The sequence below is a fragment of the Acipenser ruthenus genome, chromosome 6 (genome assembly GCF_902713425.1).
Source record: "Acipenser ruthenus chromosome 6, fAciRut3.2 maternal haplotype, whole genome shotgun sequence".
Lineage (NCBI taxonomy): Eukaryota > Metazoa > Chordata > Actinopteri > Acipenseriformes > Acipenseridae > Acipenser > Acipenser ruthenus.
The window spans coordinates 10,707,583-10,726,408 of NC_081194.1; the positions used below are offsets into that span (position 1 = coordinate 10,707,583).

The window sequence follows — 18,826 nt, forward strand, 5'->3', positions numbered from 1 at the left end:
CCTGTGTCTACAATAGAATTGTCATCAAACCAAAACATGTAATCTAATGTAGTACACTTCTCATGAATTCATCCCAAAATAAAACAAAATTTAAGTATTCTGGGAAGAGGCAATTGGCTTTTATTTATGGCTGTGAATCAGGACTTACAAAGTTGCTGTTCTTATGGGGATAAGAAGTTTAAAATTAGAAAACACAATTTTATCAAAAAGCGACAGGTTTAAAAGTGGTATGCAAAAATAAAGTTTGCCTACTGTGCTTTGTTGTTTATTTTACAACCAACATAGTCAATAGTGAGGTAAGCTAAGGATTGACTATAGGAAACACAATTATAGTGCATTCTTCAGCTAGCAAATCATTGCTTGTGTTTCCATCTGGTACTGATCTTCCTAAATACTGTATACAGTAGTGTCAGCGTGACATAACAGGTTGATAAGACACTGTTTTCTGAGACCAATACAAGGCCACAGTTTAAAAACACAGCAGACAGATTTTTAACGTTCTAAGTTAAGACTGGATGCAGAAGGGTGCCACATTTAGGCCTTTAGAACTAAACATTTAGCAATTCCTTAAAATGTTTAAAATTTAAAATACATCCCCATCTAAATGAATCCAGAAAGTTTTGGAGTTTTTTTTTTTTTTTTTTTTTTTTTTTTTACATGAAAAGTACATTTGGCATTTCTTGATGTACTAGAGTACTCTCTCTTAAGACCACAACATTCTATGTCGCTTAGTTGAATACTTGCAAATACGTTGGCAGTGTGTGGACATTATCAGGGATAAAACCACCAATATAGTAGATGAACAGTTGATCTCTAACTTGGAAAGCTACACAGCATACAAAGATGCATAGGGGTATGGGCTACAATACTAGTACTAGAAGTCAGACCTACAGTAATAGAAACTTGTATTTGTTGAGAAGTTGCATAAATGTGGTTATCCCTTACATTAGGTGTGTACATCCTGTATTTTGTTAATTGGATGAGACATCAGCATTTTTTTTTTTTTTGTGTCACCAATTTTTGTGTACAGTATAAATGACTCATAGATTCAAGTTCTTGTTTTCTGGAAAAAAAAGGAAGTTTAAAAGGAAATCATGTACCCTTTGTGGCGATGAAATGACTCAGAATTCACTATATTTACAGATGAGTTTCAGTGAAAAGTTAAGTTATTCAGATAGCTATGTTACAGTAAACGGCAGTAATGTCTGTACTTGATTACAGAGAGTAACACAATAAACTTTGTATTTTTATAGATATATTAGAAGATTTTCATTTCACTTAATCAAACCTTCAGTAACAGTTCCAGTCTAAATTTAAAATCAATTCAGAATGTTTCCCAATTTACTGTGGCCAGCACATGCCCTTCCTATTTGCCTAGATCTTTCTCCATTCACCAGCTGCTAAGCAATTCACAAACACCTTGTTGGCACGTCTACTCAAAAAAGCACATTAAATCTGTGTTTGCCATTTGATGTAAACATATTGGGGTGTCCTGTACAGGTTTTGCCTTGTTTTAAAACTAATCAACTGATGTTATCCTACATCAACTTCCCCCACCCTTATCGTAATAAACACTACACAATGTACAAAATCTTAGTCACTAACTCAATACATTGGTCTTCTGTTTCTGGCACACATTTACACTGACAATGAAGCAGTGATATCAGCCATAAAAGGGATCAATGAGCTACATTAGCTGCAAGTATGCAGCAAAGCTCATCATCATTAACCTGTGGTGAATTACTTATTTTTTCCTTTCAAGACACAAAAGTCCCTATTTCTCAAGACATGCCGCTCTTTGCCATCTACTCTGACTTTCTTGCAGTATCCCAGGAAATCTTTTAGGAGTCTTTAATGTATTTATTAGTTCTTTTTGACTCTCTTAACAAAGTTGTACCCATACTGGATCATTTTTTCTGCACTCCCAGAGGGGTTAGACTACAGAACACAAAGAGAAAAACTCTATGATGTGCATGTATTCATCTTATTACTTCTCAGAAAAACTGGTTATGTTAAAAATAATAATATCTGAAATATTATAAGTAATAACTGAAATCAACATGAAGAATATGCTGCAGCTGTTGCCTTACTGATTTAGGTGTGGCCCTTCAAAAATTTTCAAATCAAACATGTATTATCACATTCTTATACTTGAGTTTCACACAGAGCACTCCGTGACAGTGAATTTTAGGAGATGGCTCACGGCAGCTGAGGTCTGGCAAGACATGCAAATTTATGTCCTGCTGTCAGGATTTAAAACTATACACATACGCACGCATGCACACACCTTTACACATTTGATTAGACTAGTGCTCTGAGAGTAATGCATAGTAGCAGAGGGCTGTGGCAATAAGAACTATCTCACCTTAAAAGTTGGCACGGTGCTGACCAACATTTGTCCTAGAGACGTTGTTGTTCCTGCGACTTCAGGATAGAATTGTGAAAAATTAAACTGGCAATCACCTTGAGCAATTTATTAAATACATATCTGGTACCTTTTTACAGTAGCAAGCAGGTGCACACTACAGCTCTAGCTATTCATAATACAGTCTCTCAGCAATGTGGCTTCCCTGACTCCTCATACCCTACCACCATGATAAAAATAGGAGTACAGTAAAACATTTCTCTGTGATCATATTTGTGCCGTCAAAGGTCTGAAAATGGATTGTGACAATCCAGAAATACTCCAACACTGCTGCGGCTGTGAATACAGGTATGGCATAATGACAGTCGGTTAAATTATTGTCTCTCCTTATTTTTGCATTACCAAGATTTGACTAACAAATTAAATACTAATTTGTTTAAATAGGGATCAATATTTATTTTGGGAACTGTCCAATTTCAGGTTCACACCTGTCATTACAAAGAAATTATGTCAATAAGTTATAAGGCTGCCCTTTTTACCTTGGAACAGGTCCCTTCTGCCCCATAATACAATTGCACTAGCAGTAGTACAGTAGTTATAAGGCAGAACACAAATTGTCACATAACTATGGCTCCCAACTACAACGTTATATAGCACTGGGAGTGTGATTACAACAGGACATTGGGATGTCAAGGGATCTTAAAATAAAATATTTAATTTCTGTGTTTAGTGAGATGGGTCTTCGTATTTAAGTGAAGTGCAAGTAATTGCAACATTTTGCAACACACGGTTGACTGTGCAGGAGAAATGTATATTAAAGAGTAACACAGATTGTTTTTTTAAGAAAGACACAGGGTTATTCCCAGGGTTGTAGGGATGAACCCATTTTAATGAACTGCTTTATTCCACTCATTCTATTGTTTACTTTAACAGTATGTTTTGTATCGGGTATCCCCCCCCTACAGTCTTGACCCCCTCTCTTCATGAAAGTCTGGATCCACCCCTGTAAATTTTCCATAACATTGAAACAGTTCATGAGATATCAGCAGTTGTCACTGCTCTCCAAATCTGTACAAGCTTCCCTCACAGAAAACATTAAGGGGTAGATGTACCATGATGGGCTAGTCGCAGCGCAAACATACCGCAATTTGCATTTTCGTTACGACAATTCGCAAAGTGCACATTTTGTCGTATGTACCAAGAACAAATATGTTAATGAAGAGAGCCGCAACAAACTAATTTAAATATTATTTGCGTCATCTTAGCGAACTCTCTAGCGACAGCTGTACGGCATAAAATAGTGGGAGTTGAGGTGCAAGAATCAAAATAACATTGTTTTTGTTAAATGTAAACGTCATCTGTACAATGCATTCTGTCCTGTCTTCCTTTTACCTATTTTAATATTGTGATTATATATATATTATATATATATATATAAAAGGCAGTTTAACCCCATCAGATTCTATAGTGGGGCCCCCACCTTCACCCCCCAAAAAGCTTTTCATAATCATACAATAGCCCCTCGCTAAACCGGACATGTTTGTCCGGCATAAGGAGGTGTCGGTTTTAAAAACAATACAATAAAATCACTGTGACCGAGTGCTGTTGTTGAATGGCGTGTGTGGTGACGTCACGGACCAGGAAATGCCAGAAACAAAACAGTGGATGGGCGGGTGAAGCTGAACGCTACTGCGGTCAGCGTATTTATTAAATAATAATACAAAACAAAAGATTCAAACAAACAACAAAACACAAAACAAAAAGGCGCGTTGGCCAAACAAATAAGCGTGCTGGTTTTAGCACCAGCACAATACTTAGCAGTTGTTTTTAATCTTTCTCTCTCCTCGCTCTCTCCGCTCCCCGTACTCTGTACACTCTTCCCCGCAGCACGGACAGCTGCAGGTTCTTATACTCTGGCCGAGGGGTTAACTAGCTGTTAATTATCTTATTACCCCTCGGCCACAGTTTGCACGAGTTTAGTAAGAATGCGTGACTGTCAACTAGTTAAATAATCAGTAGCTGATCAGCCACGCATCCTCACAAGGTTTTTAAAAGATAAAAACAATAACAAATACGCGGCGCAAACAATAATACAAATAATAATAAACAGTGCACATATAAATGTAGGGGCGGGACACTCCGCCACATCACACACACACATTTACAGTTATCGATGTATTTTAAATATAAATCATTGCACTGAAATAATATGCAGCAGCACCAACAGATTTGTGAGTTATTGGAGCAGATTCATCAATGTCTTTGGATAGCTCTGCCAAAGGGAAATCCATACATTTTCTAAACGTTTCAATTATTTTGTCCAACATCGTATATACAAAAAGTTTTGCAGTATGCACACACAGTTCAGACAAAATACAGTAAACAGATTGTCAAATGTCAAATCAGATTATCAACTGTGTTCTAGTTCTGCCACTGACAAATATCTGCGGCCTTTAGTTCTGACAAACTAAAAAGGACTGAACAGCTTAACATAATGATGACACATTTTAATTGCCTTTTAAAATGTTGCTTTCTTTCCACTGTGTGATACCAAACCTTCCTCCTCTGAACAACTTCTGGGCTGCAATACATTTTTTTTTTTTTAAAAGATACAATATTGCACTCGACAGACATATACAACATTCAAAACTAAACCCTTAAATCTTTTGTTACATTTGTTTGCAGATTGGGAATGCTGGATAGCTCAGCTAAAATATAACTGATATTTGATAGCTGGGTGGGGCAGAAACTCAATAACTTGAGACTACTTTATATACAGCTCCAAAACGATCATGTTTAATAAATTAATAAATAAACAAACAAAGAAATCTGCTGATGCTTACACTGTAGCTAATATGCACTACTGCCTCAGAACACAACATTAATGGGATTGTGTTGTAATGCACTTATGATTTGGTAGAACGACATGTGGACACCGCTTAAGCAAAGAAAGGGTTATAACCAGTGCTGGGATGAACATGGGGTTTTCATGTTCACGGGATATTCACTCATAATTTAAATATTCATTTGGATATTTGTTTGTTTTTCAAAAAGTAATAAAATCCATTATATTGCTCTGAACGCAGGCAGAGACAGCATAGCAGCAGTGTCAGGCGGTGTGGCCGTGGCCTCTGAGTGTGTGCCTTTATTTTACAGCAACAGGGCATGAAGTTAAGGTCATGAAGGGCAAGACAATGTTGCCTTCGTTGAGCGTGAAATTTCAGGGGCGCCAAGGCAGTTCTAGGGGTTAAAAAGGCAAAACATAAATCCAACCCAAGGGCACCAAGGCAATTTCATACTCAACAAAAAACAAAAAATTAATACAGATAGTTTATTATGTTGATGAAATCTGAATTCAAACAAAACACAAATTAATGTTTTCTGAGTGATCCACACACTAATTATTACAGAAATAAAATATAGGTCACTTTTCCATTGTAAAAATAAAACGGTACAAAAAATCCAATTTAAAAACAAACTTTCATAATGAAAAGATACAAAGGGTAATTTGGCAAAAAATAAATATTCAGAGTATTTTTACAAAACTCGGTCAGCCTGTCAACAAGAGCTAAATATAGCGCTTGTCTGTACTTTAAAGCCCTCTATGCCATGTGTTTCATAATTTAGGGTAAGCAAGTTCAACTGGATTTCATATACCATGTTGTCTGCTGGTGAAGCAAACATTTGCATTTTTATATGCTAAACATAGTATTCTTATGGAAATCGTGAAATCCATGCTCACTGTGAGCCTTAGTGATACAACAGCACACATAAGCAATGTCAGTGAAGGGAAAGTTAAAAGGTAGATTTTCAGGAAAACTGGCTGAAGATTTACCCATGGCTGGAGTTTAATAACAATATTAGCTGTTCGGTCTGCGGAGCTGTAGTTGCTCGAAATAGAAACTTCATCAGGCAGTGGAGAGTGCTCTGCATCACAATGATTAATAGCTGGACATACATAATGTTAGATGTTTACATTTGAGAAACTTTATATAGTTTCACAGTTCTTGAAATTTACAGTTGCAAAGGATTTGGTTTTGTTATGGTGCGTTGCTGGACACTCGATTCAGGAAAAAAAAAAAAAAAAGTTATGCTGTTTTTAAGAATACACATTCTAACCCCTTTCGTGAAGGCGCACGTTTTACTAGTTAAAAAGCATAACTACGTAAGGTATTGAGAATGTATTTCACAAAAATAAATGAAAATAGAAATTGATCCACATCACAAGATTGTGTTTCGTTCACTATTGTTATCTCTCCTACTCTTTTCATAACACGGAGAGCTGCTACTTGAACCATGTCATAGCTACTTGCTCAGTTTTTTTTCTTTTTTTCCTTTTTTGTTTAAGAATTTGAGCAAAACTAATAATAATCCATCTATTGGGTGTTCATTTTTAGCGTTGGTGTTGTGGGGGGAATAACACCGAACTAAAAAACAGCAACGGTCACTGAAATGTCTATATAAATTAGCAATATACACTGAAGATATGAAAGGAGTTGGAATGTATATTGCACCGTTAAAGCATTTCAATTTTAAGCCTGTTCTGTCACAATTAAATTTCATTCTGTCTAATCTCATCCTTTCTGCAGTACTGTACTTGACAACTGTAAATTCACATTATTATTATTATTGTCGGGGACGAACTGTTGTGCACCCATTGCTTACCTGAACATTAGGCAAATCCTAGAACACTTCACTGCCGCTTGACAGTTGTTCTTTCCTCTTTCTTTTTAAACGTTTTTGAATTGGCATTGGGGCTCACAGACGAAAAAAAAAAATCACACAGTGAACACTTGTGACTGAAAATTCCTGGAAACGAGGTCATATTGAGCTCAGTCTAACAGCGTCCCTCCTTCTGTTTGCGCGTCATTAACCAATGATACAGTATGCCTTTCTTGTGGCTTAGTGCTGGGAAGTGCACAGTAAAAAGAATGCCAACAATAATACATTATAATGACTCATTTTCTTGCAGGACTGAATTGTGACAGAACGGGCCAGCTGACGCTGAGCAAGTTTGTGAATGGGTTGCAGATCAGATGTGCTGCTGCTGAGGGACACCGGCGACAATGACGGCCGGGCTTACTGGTAACTTTTGTCATTTGTTTTTTTAATTTGAGAGGCATTGCGGCAAGTGGCTTGGGCACTGCGGTAATTGCCGCCGGTGCCGTCGGTTATTTCGCACCCTGCAGCAAGTGGTTACAATACGTAACAGTTTGTTTAGAGAAATAGCACAGGAGGAAATAATACGTTGTGTAGGAATTACTTTACCCCAGTGAATTAACTACAAAACAAAGGATACCATATAGCAGTTCAAGTTAAGCATTGTTTTGTTTATTACTGAAATAAATAGTACATAAAGTTCACACCGCATTTTATTTATTACTTTTTTTTCATTCCTTGCCATTTCCATTTCTCCACAGTAAACAGTGACCACAGACATGTTTTCATAAAGTAATAACATGAGGTTTACTTGTGCCTTTTTGTAGTTGAACAAGCAAACGAAAACTGAAATTTAACTTTAAACACTTAAAACAAATGTCGAAATGGCGTTGTAAAACGAAGGGGAACAAACTCACTGTTTTGGTATTACATTCCAAATAACAGAAAGTCGCAACAAAAAATACATAATATATACAATCAATATAAAAATCACTACACAACATTTTCTGGAAGTTGGGCACTGTTTAAGCAAGGCATTTCAGAATGAAGTGCTGGCCATTTTTCTGTTCCATGAGATTCTGACTCACTCTAAAGCAGACCAACACATTTTTGTCCCAGATGGCTTTCCATAGAGATCACTATGCGTGCACACGCATAATCTGTTTTTTGTTTACTTTTTGCTGTCAAAAACTTTTAAATAGAGGCTCAAGTGGTGCTGTGTTGATCTTGTGATTTTTTAAAAAAAATTATATATTAATCTCACATATCACATGGAGCTCTTTTTCATTTGCCATTTTTTTTTAAACTGTCGCGCAAATTCTGGTGAGATGGTAAATAAGTGCAAGGTATTTTTGTCATTTGTAGCAAATACGAGCTTCTGATTTTTGTATCTGAATACATGTCAAAAAATATTTGCTTGAATATTCGGATATTTGTCCCAGCACTAGTTATAACAGCAGTCAGCTGAAAGCTGCAGTTTAACATACTATGTTTAGAAATATTGTGACAGAAGCCCGGTCATGGTACAGTAGCCTACATATAGGCCTGTCTTACACATTTCATAGGAATGCCTACTGTAAACAGCCTATGCCCAGCCAGGCTAAGTAACCCCATACTCGTTACTCCCTAGAGAATCCAGTATTCCACTAAGGTTGCTAACTGGAAAATGTCGTTTAGGGTTAGGCTATTAGAACATTTTTGTTTATTATCACATTGACTTGGGTGAAGCCCAGCGAGTTTCCTATGCGCAGCATGGAACGTGAGTGTTGGACAGGGTTCTACAGTCTGGAAAGCAAAAAGATAAACAGGAGAATAATGGCCTTGTGAGAATCATGTAATGATAGGTAAGAACTAAGAATTAGATATTTAACATTTGCTGTTGTTTGCAGTGGGATGTTACAGTGCTTTATACCTACCATACCAGTTTATGATCTAACATGTTTAATTGCAAAGTTTAAGTTAGGTGTAATCCACACAAGTCATAATGACTGTAGTCTCCGTTCAATTATGTTAAAAGAAATTACACAATATGTCATTTGTTTTGTGTACCTTGCACTGACATTGAACTGTCAAGCCATTTATACTGGAAGTTTTCTTGCCACAAGTACAAGCCACAATACCCCTTATACTATTACCATGCAAGTAGTGCTTTTAATCTACAGTACATTATAGAGCACAATTCCACTGTAAAAACACCAGACGGGTGCCTTTTATTATTATTATTTTTTTTAAGTTAAGTGAAAGATCACTAATGACCACCGGCATGACATTAATGATCCAATGCCAAGTTCAGCATTGCGGTGGGTATTCAGCATACAAACAGAGGCTCCAAAACTACAATTTCAACTTTACATTAGGAGCACCTTTTTAGTAATGAACATCATATTTAAGAAGCAACCATTAGAGATAGTGTGCCGCAATCTAGCCCAGAAAAGGTACCTGCAGCAAATACGGTCTCTACTTAAAGTTTTTCTCCCAATGCCAACAAACCACACTTTGCAGGTACTTGGTATGAAACTAAGGTTTAAAAGCAAACCCCAAAATTGTTTTTCAGTCATTGCCAGCTAAGGTTTATCTGTCACATGTAGCTGATTGCCAAAACATTACAAAATCTGTCCAAGGCAAGCATTAGAAACTGCTGCAATGCATTTGGCAGTCACAAATGCACTGCTTGCAGATGATGTGATCATATAATACAGCACAAATATCTTCAAAAGCCCTGAAGACAAACAAACAAACGAAAATGTAATAAATTGTGATCCTGAGTTTGAAATCATTCCACAGCTTACGTAACAATAATTTATGATCACAGCAAACACTGCCTATCTTTAGAACTAGGGATCTAAAGACAGCAAAGATTAGTTAAGGTTACCATGCTTATTTTTGGCAGTAAATTATGTTTGATTGACTATTTTGATGTGCCACTTAGAATTAATATTCTCAGCCCTTTTAACCCCTATACTATACTAAGCTAAAGAGCCAGTACCACTTCCAAATAAGTTATATCAAAACCTGCAAGATGTACTGGATCTATCCTGGAACTTTACATACTGTAGCCTTTCGGGTTTCTAGGATGCGGTCTGCTTGGTGTCCTGTGCAGCAGGGCCATCTCAGATGAATTGACTCAATGAACATGTTTTATGTTTTTAGACCCCATTAAAATATATTTTTTGTATCTTTGTAAAATGCTTATTGCCATAGCTTAACTACCAAGACCACTCTGGTTGTGAGCAGAGGTCAGAACCAGTGTTCAGCTGTCATCTCATCCCCTGTTCAAGATGACTAACCAGAAGCCTGGTCATTCCAAACTGTCATTCAGGCACTTTGCGTAGGTTATTTGTTAATTCATATAATTTTTTTTTATGTTAAGGTAACGTTACTGTGTTACCATGTTTGGTTTATTAAAATTATCAACCACAAAAAACATCAGGCAGGCTGGAAATACAGCTGGATAGATTCCCTGTTTTTGGACTGCAAATAAGTCTTCACTCAAGTTTTGAAGTGTTTTGAGTTGTTATCCAAATAAATTACAATTTAAGTTCCTTATTGCCACAGGAATGATCTAACACTAGTGTTTACCTGAAAATCAGCACATTAACGCACCCACAGATAAATCTATATCATTACAGATTAATGGGAAGCCACAGGGGGCATTGTTATAATAGTTTTATTTTAGTAGCTTCAGCTAATGCCAAAAAAAGACTAATGGGGGGGTGGGGGGGGTGGAGGGAATAAGCAAGTCTTAAAAAAAAAAAAAAAAAAAAAAAACACATTTAACTAACACTTCTAGCACAATGACAAATACTATAGCAGTATATAAATAAACAGTGACGATAAGTAACAGATTTACTGTAAATAGACATGATACAGAAAATAAGTTGACCAAAAGCAGTTGTGCTAAATTATTTTAGTAATTTTATTTCAAATAACTTGTTTAGCAAGGGCCTAAACATTATAGCGATGTGAAGCAGATGCACGCCTATGCAATGACATTCTGTCTCGCCATTGGTTTGGCTGAAAATTACTGGGTACAGTTTGAACAAATTGATGTGACGTGTGGGAGCCTGTGATGGTTTAACTATTTTGAATGTAGACAAACAGAAGCTGCTCCATCTGCTGTATTCATCATTGCTCCCAGTGTGAGGAAGGACAGGATGTTTTGGTCACGCCACCTCCTTTCCACTGAGCAGTTGGTTTTGTCGTCCTCCAGTATCCTGCTAAAATGTTAACTACTACATTTCCAATTGCTGAACATTTATCCGCACCGATAAAGTTCTTGTGAATATAAGTCATTTTAACCTGCTACCCTAATTGCCAACTTTGCCTTGAATGAGAGATACCAGACAATATTCAGACATATGTATCTGAATATTTCAATGAACATTGCTCGACGTATTCAAAAGGCAAAAATTAATGTCTGTGTCTGCCAGAAATTATACATTTTGCCAACTTGCAAAACAATTTCTAAAATGGCAAATGAAAAAAGGGCTCCATCAGATTAATTATATATATATATATAGTAAAAGGCTTGCACCCGCTCGGGTTCTTGCCCCTTTAAAAACTGCGACCCAACATACAGATTTTTTTCCGTGCTGATGTGTTATTTTTAATTCAAACAAAATAAAAACAACACGAAATACAAAACACAAAATAAACACCCAACTCAGATTTTGGAGCGCTGACTACACAGATTATTCCCTGACTAACTTGCAGGACGGCTAAGCCATTTCCCCGCCAAACACAATAAACAAAAACCACACAAGTTTCATACAGCACACTCTTTACCTCACGACTGCCAGGAAGCAGCACACCTCTTCTGCCACCTTCTCCACCACAGCCCTGAGCAGACTAACTGCCTCCCTTAAATACCCTGCACCTGGTCCTAATTTGACAATATTTACCAGGTGCAGGGGATAAACAATTAACAAATGCTGTAAAGTAAGAATGCTTTCAAAGAAAGACATGTTAATAGATTATATTTATCAATTAACTAAATGCAAAGTGAGTAAACAGAAGAAAAATCTAAATCAAATCCATATTTGGTGTGACCACCCTTTGCCTTCAAAACAGCATAAATTCTTCTAGGTACACTTGCACAAAGTCAGGGATTTTGTAGGCATATAGTCAGGTGTATGATTAAACAATTATACCAAACAGGTGCTAATGATCATCAATTCAATATGTAGGTTGAAACACAATCATTAACTGAAACAGAAACAGCTGTGAAGGAGGAATAAAACTGGGTGAGGAACAGCCAAACTCAACTACCAAGGTGAGGTTGCTGAAGACAGTTTACTGTCAAAAGTCATACACCATGGCAAGACTGAGCACAGCAACAAGACACAAGGTAGTTATACTGCATCAGCAAGGTCTCTCCCAGGCAGAAATTTCAAGGCAGACAGGGGTTTCCAGATGTGCTGTCCAAGCTCTTTTGAAGAAGCACAAAGAAACGGGCAACGTTGAGGACTGTAGACGCAGTGGTCGGCCAAGGAAACTTACTGCAGCAGATGAAAGACACATCATGCTTACTTCCCTTCGCAATCGGAAGATGTCCAGCAGTGCCATCAGCTCAGAATTGGCAGAAAACAGTGGGACCCTGGTACACCCATCTACTGTCCGGAGAAGTCTGGTCAGAAGTGGCCTTCATGGAAGACTTGCGGCCAAAAAGCCATACCTCCGACGTGGAAACAAGGCCAAGCGACTCAACTATGCACGAAAACACAGGAACTGGGGTGCAGAAAAATGGCAGCAGGTGCTCTGGACTGATGAGTCAAAATTTGAAATATCTGGCTGTAGCAGAAGGCAGTTTGTTCGCCGAAGGGCTGGAGAGCGGTACACGAATGAGTGTCTGCAGGCAACAGTGAAGCATGGTGGAGGTTCCTTGCAAGTTTGGGGCTGCATTTCTGCAAATGGAGTTGGGGATTTGGTCAGAATTAATGATCTCCTCAATGCTGATAAGTACAGGCAGATACTTATCCATCATGCAATACCATCAGGGAGGCATCTGATTGGCCCCAAATTTATTCTGCAGCATGACAACGACCCCAAACATACAGCGAAAGTCATTAAGAACTATCTTCAGCGTAAAGAAGAACAAGGAGTCCTGGAAGTGATGGTATGGCCCCCACAGAGCCCTGATCTCAACATCATCGAATCTGTCTGGGATTACATGAAGAGAGAGAAGCAACTGAGTTTGCCTAAATCCACAGAAGAACTGTGGTTAGTTCTCCAAGATGTTTGGGCCAACCTACCTGCCGAGTTCCTTCAAAAACTGTGTGCAAGTGTACCTAGAAGAATTGATGCTGTTTTGAAGGCAAAGGGTGGTCACACCAAATATTGATTTCTTCTGTTCACTCACTTTGCATTTTGTTAATTGATAAATATAAACTATTAACATGTCTATTTTTGAAAGCATTCTTACTTTACAGCATTTTTTCACACCTGCCTAAAACTTTTGCACAGTACTGTATATATATATTTTTTTTTAAACAACAGAGGATCAACGCATCTTTTGACAGCATGAAGTAAACAGTCCAGATTAGGAATGCGCGCACAACCCAAGCTGCCAAACCCTACCTAAAATCACAGGTGCTGCTTCAGATTTTGGAAGTGTCTCATAATCAGGGGATAAAGATGCAGGTACAGTGTGTGACTCAAATGCCTCATAGTTTTTGAACACTGGCCCAGCTTGTAAGGGAAAAGTTATGCATAATAATCAATTGTTTTTGTTGTGATCCTAGTTTCTGTTATGTGGAATGTAATAAAACAAAAAAATTTGGCAATGCTCCCCACACATGAAAAACATGTTTAACTTAAATTACTGCTTGGCATCCTTTGTTCTGCAGTTAATTCAGTGGGGGGTAAAGTAAGGCCTTTTACTTTAATACAGTGTTACATGTAAGGGTTCTGATTACATTTTGCAAATTAAATAAATATTTGAATAAATATTCATCCCAGCACTAGGTATATACGTAGTGAGTTGGAATAATAATAATAATAATAATAATAATAATAATAATAATAATAATAAAGCATTTATTTATGTTTTGCTCTGCACTTACCCTCTCTGGAATAGATCCACATTGTAGAACTTGTGAAGCTCCACAGAGAACTCCACTGTTGCCTGCACCTCACTCATGGTTTAACGGAGAAGTAGAAGATAAGCGCTGTTTACATCCCTGGCTTCACAGCTGTGAGAAGAAATTCCTGTATCAAATCATAAGCATCACAAAACAGCAGCTACTGTCCTTTTTTAAAACATGAATTTAACAAGATTCTTAATACATCACAATTGATGGTACTGTATGTGCATCATAGGCAAAGAAAGCATCAAAGAGTTCACTGAGAAAAAAAAAATCTGGTAAAGATTTTGCCCTGGATAAAGGCTAAGTCTTTCAAGGAGTGTCTTGCAAATTATTATTTTCATTTTGGTGATTAAGAGCTGGAGTTTCTTAGTACATGGGAGGTGAAACTTGCATTGTGTCACAACAGCAAAACAAACACAGTAATCCGTCGCATATCCAACTGAGGTGGGACCAGAGTAAGGGCGGATATGTAAAAAGGCAGATGAATGAATCCTGTTTTAAATACCATTATACACAGCTGTAACAATTACTATAGTAACACAATTCTGTTTTGAGAGTCAGCTTTTACTAGGAGCGTCCTTAAATCCCTTGCTTAGAAAGACACAGGGTATTAATGCTTGTGACAGGGTAGCCGTCTGCCGTGTGGATGCGTGCATTCGCTGCAGAGTGACAGGCAGGAGATGGAGACGGAGGTTGAAGTTGATACGCCCAGCAGGTGAACAGGATTTATTTACATATCAACATACTGAACAGCTCACGTGACACTACCAGCAATGGCATCGCACGGATCACATAGAACACAGTACGGAAACTTTGGTAGGATCTACAATCTGTTCTTCTAATCTCCTCTGTTTAATAATAAACGTTGATGAAGAGATTGATCATGGCGGATAAACGGCTAGGGCGGATATGTGATGTATTAGTGTACTGCCACATATAAAGCCAATAGACTATTTTATTTTCTGTTGAAAACACAACTTGAATACAACACAGACATTAACTTCTAACACCTGTGATTACCCCTTTTATACACCTGTGGCTGGAGCCTCATTAACCATTAATCATTCAATTATGGCCCCAGCCACATTCTCACGTGCTTTCTGGCAATGAGGAATTTAACTGCCTCCCTGCCAACCCAATATTCCCCACACATACCTCCCCTGCTGTGCACAGCACACCTGGCCATAATCGGCCACCTTCCCCCTTAAAACAGCAACCAGAAATGTTAGCAGCGGAAATGCTGGCAGCGGTGCAGGGGCACTCCAGTAGTGACCACGCTGGCAGTGGCAACGCCAACAGCGGCACTGCTGGCAGTGCAGAGCACACCAGCAGCAGCAATGCTGGCAGTGGCAATGCTGGCAGCGCTGGCCCCTCCGGACGTGCAGCTGTCAGGGGTGCGGGGTACTCCGGCAGTGGCAATGCTGGCAGTGGTGCGGGGCACTGCAGCAGTGGCAATGCTGGCAGCAACGCTGGCTCCTCCACACGTGCTGCTGGCAGGGATGTGGGGTACTCTAGCAGTGGTAACTCTGGCAGCAGCAATGCTGGCAGCGGTGCGGGAGCTATCCGGGAGCGGCAACGCTGGCCCCTCCATACGTGCAGCTGGAGATGGCTCCCCCTTCTTGGGCCCACCTGTGGCTGGAGCCTCATTAACCATGAATTCCCATGTGCTTTCTGGCAAGGAGGAATTTAACCCCCTCCCTGCTAACCCAATATTCCCCCCTGTGACAGAAAGACAATGATTCTTGGTGGCAAATCTCCCTCTCGACCTGTGAGGGCACTAAGTAACGGGAACAGAGTACTCTGGACTACTTGGCCTGACACTTCGTTCCGAGGGGTAAAAGGAAGTCGGTCATGTAGAAAAGAGACGGAGCTTCGGTACACTAACTCATTGACCCGGAGGGGAAATGATGTGGTAGCTGCAGATCATAAAAAGCAGCTGCAATCGTTTACCAAGGGGTCATGAGTGACGGTATAAATAGGGGTCGAAGCAATGTTATCTGTTCCTTCATTTTGGTTGTGTGGACCTGGAAGGACCCGTACTGTTTGTGAAATAATCGTGATCGTGTTTGTACTGTCTATTGTTGAGAGTATTCACTAGATGGCTAACAAGTTCCGGAGCTGTCGCCAGAGGCCAGCAAAAACCCGGAACAGCACTTCACTTGTACCACTGTAAAACTGTATTGCACCACAATCACTAATTCACTCACTAACCAGACTTGTGTATGTGTTTTGTGTTTAATGTGGGGATACAAGAACAGGACTATTATTTCGGGACCAGCTTGGGGGATTCTAAATGTAAGTAATACACGCCGCTGTATTACTTACTATTATTTCCTGTTTGTTTTGCCGTCAGGCACTGGACAAAAACAACTAATAAAAACAAACCTTTTCACCTGGATTACAATTGTCTGTCTGTTCTTTGATCACCTGCACCTGTACACTATGCAGTCTGGTTTTATCACATTGCTTCTACTACAAATTATATTGCGTTGTTTTGCTGTACCTGTGCATCACCAGCAGTTGTAAGATATTCATGTGTTACTTTTACTTAAGGGAAAAATATTTCTACCAGAAAATGACATTTGAAAGTCAATAATCTTTACAAATACTGTTAAAAATAAAGTAATTTCCCTTAAAAGAAGATTACTGTGGTTTGTGAAATGAGAAAATGTAACACAGTACATGTACAGTACATGAAGAATATTAAATAAGCTTATTGCATATAATGCTTATGTAATGTGTGATTAAATTGACATTTAAGTTATGAAGACAGAAATAGCCTGAACAATCACAAGCCAGAAATGTATTTGAATACTTATTAATTTGCAAAAAGTTATCAAAGTCATTTTATGTAACAATATTAAAGTTGAAAAATATCCCAGAAGTAAGAAAGGCCTGACTTTACCCTTGTGAATTAATTACAAAACAAAGGATGCCATACAGTCGTTATGGTTAAAAAGCGAAAAAATCTTGTATGCTTTTCAGGTAAAAACATAAAGCAGACAATGCACATTTTTGTAAAGTTGCCTTACAAATCTACAGTAATTAGCCATATTCAATGAACTCCTGTCCAATATATGTGAATCCTTAGCAGGTCATTGTTGGATCAGCGGTTTTGGTTCTTCAAATCTTCTATGTTTGCAATAAATTCAAACATTTATTTTTTTAGTTATACAATTACAGTAGCTCCAGGCCATTTTAATAAAACATTTATCTTTTTTAAAACTACTGTACTAGTTCTTAAACAACAGTAGGTCTACTAGGAACATTTTATCATCTTTTCCCATCTGTATGAAACATACATGGTTACTTTTGAGGAACAGTTTATACTACAAAAAAAATAAACACTCATTTAGTGTCAAATCACCCAAACAACAATTCCATAAAAACAAAGCATTTGATTTTTTTTTTTTTTTTTTTTTTTTTACTATACTGGTCATTTGAACTTTAGTGTTTGTGGCACGACTTTAAGCCTGCTGAATACTATCCCCCATTGAATGATGCCATCTATTTATTTCACAGAGCAATTTAAGCTCAACAGCATTCTCTTTTAAGCAGTTAAAAAAAAAAAACATTGAATATGTACAGGCAAACACTTGTTTTAAACAAAAAGTGAAAAAAAACTATTCTGCTGTTTACAAAACTGATGCTTTAGTTTAAGTCAGCCTTCATTTGTGCAAAACTTGCATGTAAACAAATAAACTTCTTACTGTATTTTTTTTTTTACTGTGGTTTATAAAAGTCACTTATTTTAGACTGCGTCAAGCCTTTTTCAGGTTAAACAAATGGACCCGTTCCATCAAGGTAAGCCATTTGTTTTTATCCATTAGAATGTCTCCAACTGTCCTTCAATTAACAGTATATGCCTCACTTAGGCGAGAAAACATTTGCAATGTCTTGCTTTCTTATTTTCAGATCCATACATGCAGATTTTTTTCTTTTGCTCTGGTGTTAAATGTAGGGTCGACTCGCCATTTTTTCTGTTTTGCTTTGGGAGTGGGAGTGTTGATGACATTGGTATGAACATTCAGTTAACAACGAATTAGAAAAGCAAGTCAAAGGTTAACTGAATAACTTTGTTGTTTTAATTGGCCATGATTATTTCACTGGCACTACAATGAGGGAAACTACAATGCTTTTATTTACGTTTGCTTGGCTTGGGAAGTTGGCGCATGGCGAACAGCGGGGTGGCGATATAATGGGTAAAAATAGCACTGTTTTTATACTGGTGACATTTGTTCAGAGAGAATAGCTGGCGGTATGCGACGGTATTCTATGACCTTGATCTGGAGGTACAAAGGTTTCCCACAATCCTTGTAAATGCATTACTCTACCTGTGTGACAATTACCTCCAAAACCTACTTAGTTTGAGAGTTATGACGTGTGAAACATTAAAGCATAATTTTAGTATTCACTCCCCACTTTGCAGGCTGAGGTTTTAGTGGCTCTAGAGCTGCAGCCAGAGCCAGAGCCAGAGCCAGCTAAAAGCAGCTGGAGCTGGAGCAACAGTGTGGCGCAGGGGCTGCTGGAGCCACCTGGAGCTGATCTACTGAGCCACTTCGGAGCCGGAGCTAGCAAAGCTGGAGCACGGCCAACCCTACTGGAATGGCTGTTTAGAAGGTGTGCTCAAGATACTGCAGTCTCCTTACAGCCTGAAAAAAAAATCCCAACAGAAGCGGTGTTACAATATAAATTTCCATAAAACTCAGGGGTTTTT

At 38.2% G+C, this 18,826-nt stretch overlaps 1 protein-coding gene across 9 annotated transcripts in view; it reads right to left on the bottom strand.

The window, feature by feature from the left end:
- Positions 1 to 18,826, bottom strand: part of LOC117410799 (protein FAM135A-like) — a 70,046-nt gene that overhangs the window by 43,366 nt on the left and 7,854 nt on the right. For 4 of the 9 annotated variants that reach the window (XM_034017626.3, XM_034017628.3, XM_034017630.3 and 1 more), the window contains exon 3: positions 14,086 to 14,214. The exons of 1 other annotated variant lie outside the window; for it this stretch is intronic. In XM_034017626.3, coding sequence (XP_033873517.1) covers positions 14,086 to 14,162 — 77 coding nt within the window. In that variant the 5' untranslated portion in view covers positions 14,163 to 14,214. Of the gene's footprint in view, positions 1 to 11,809; positions 11,895 to 14,085; positions 14,215 to 18,826 lie in introns of those variants that run through there. 4 more of the 9 variants (XM_059025007.1, XM_059025006.1, XM_059025005.1 and 1 more) reach the window with 1 other exon arrangement.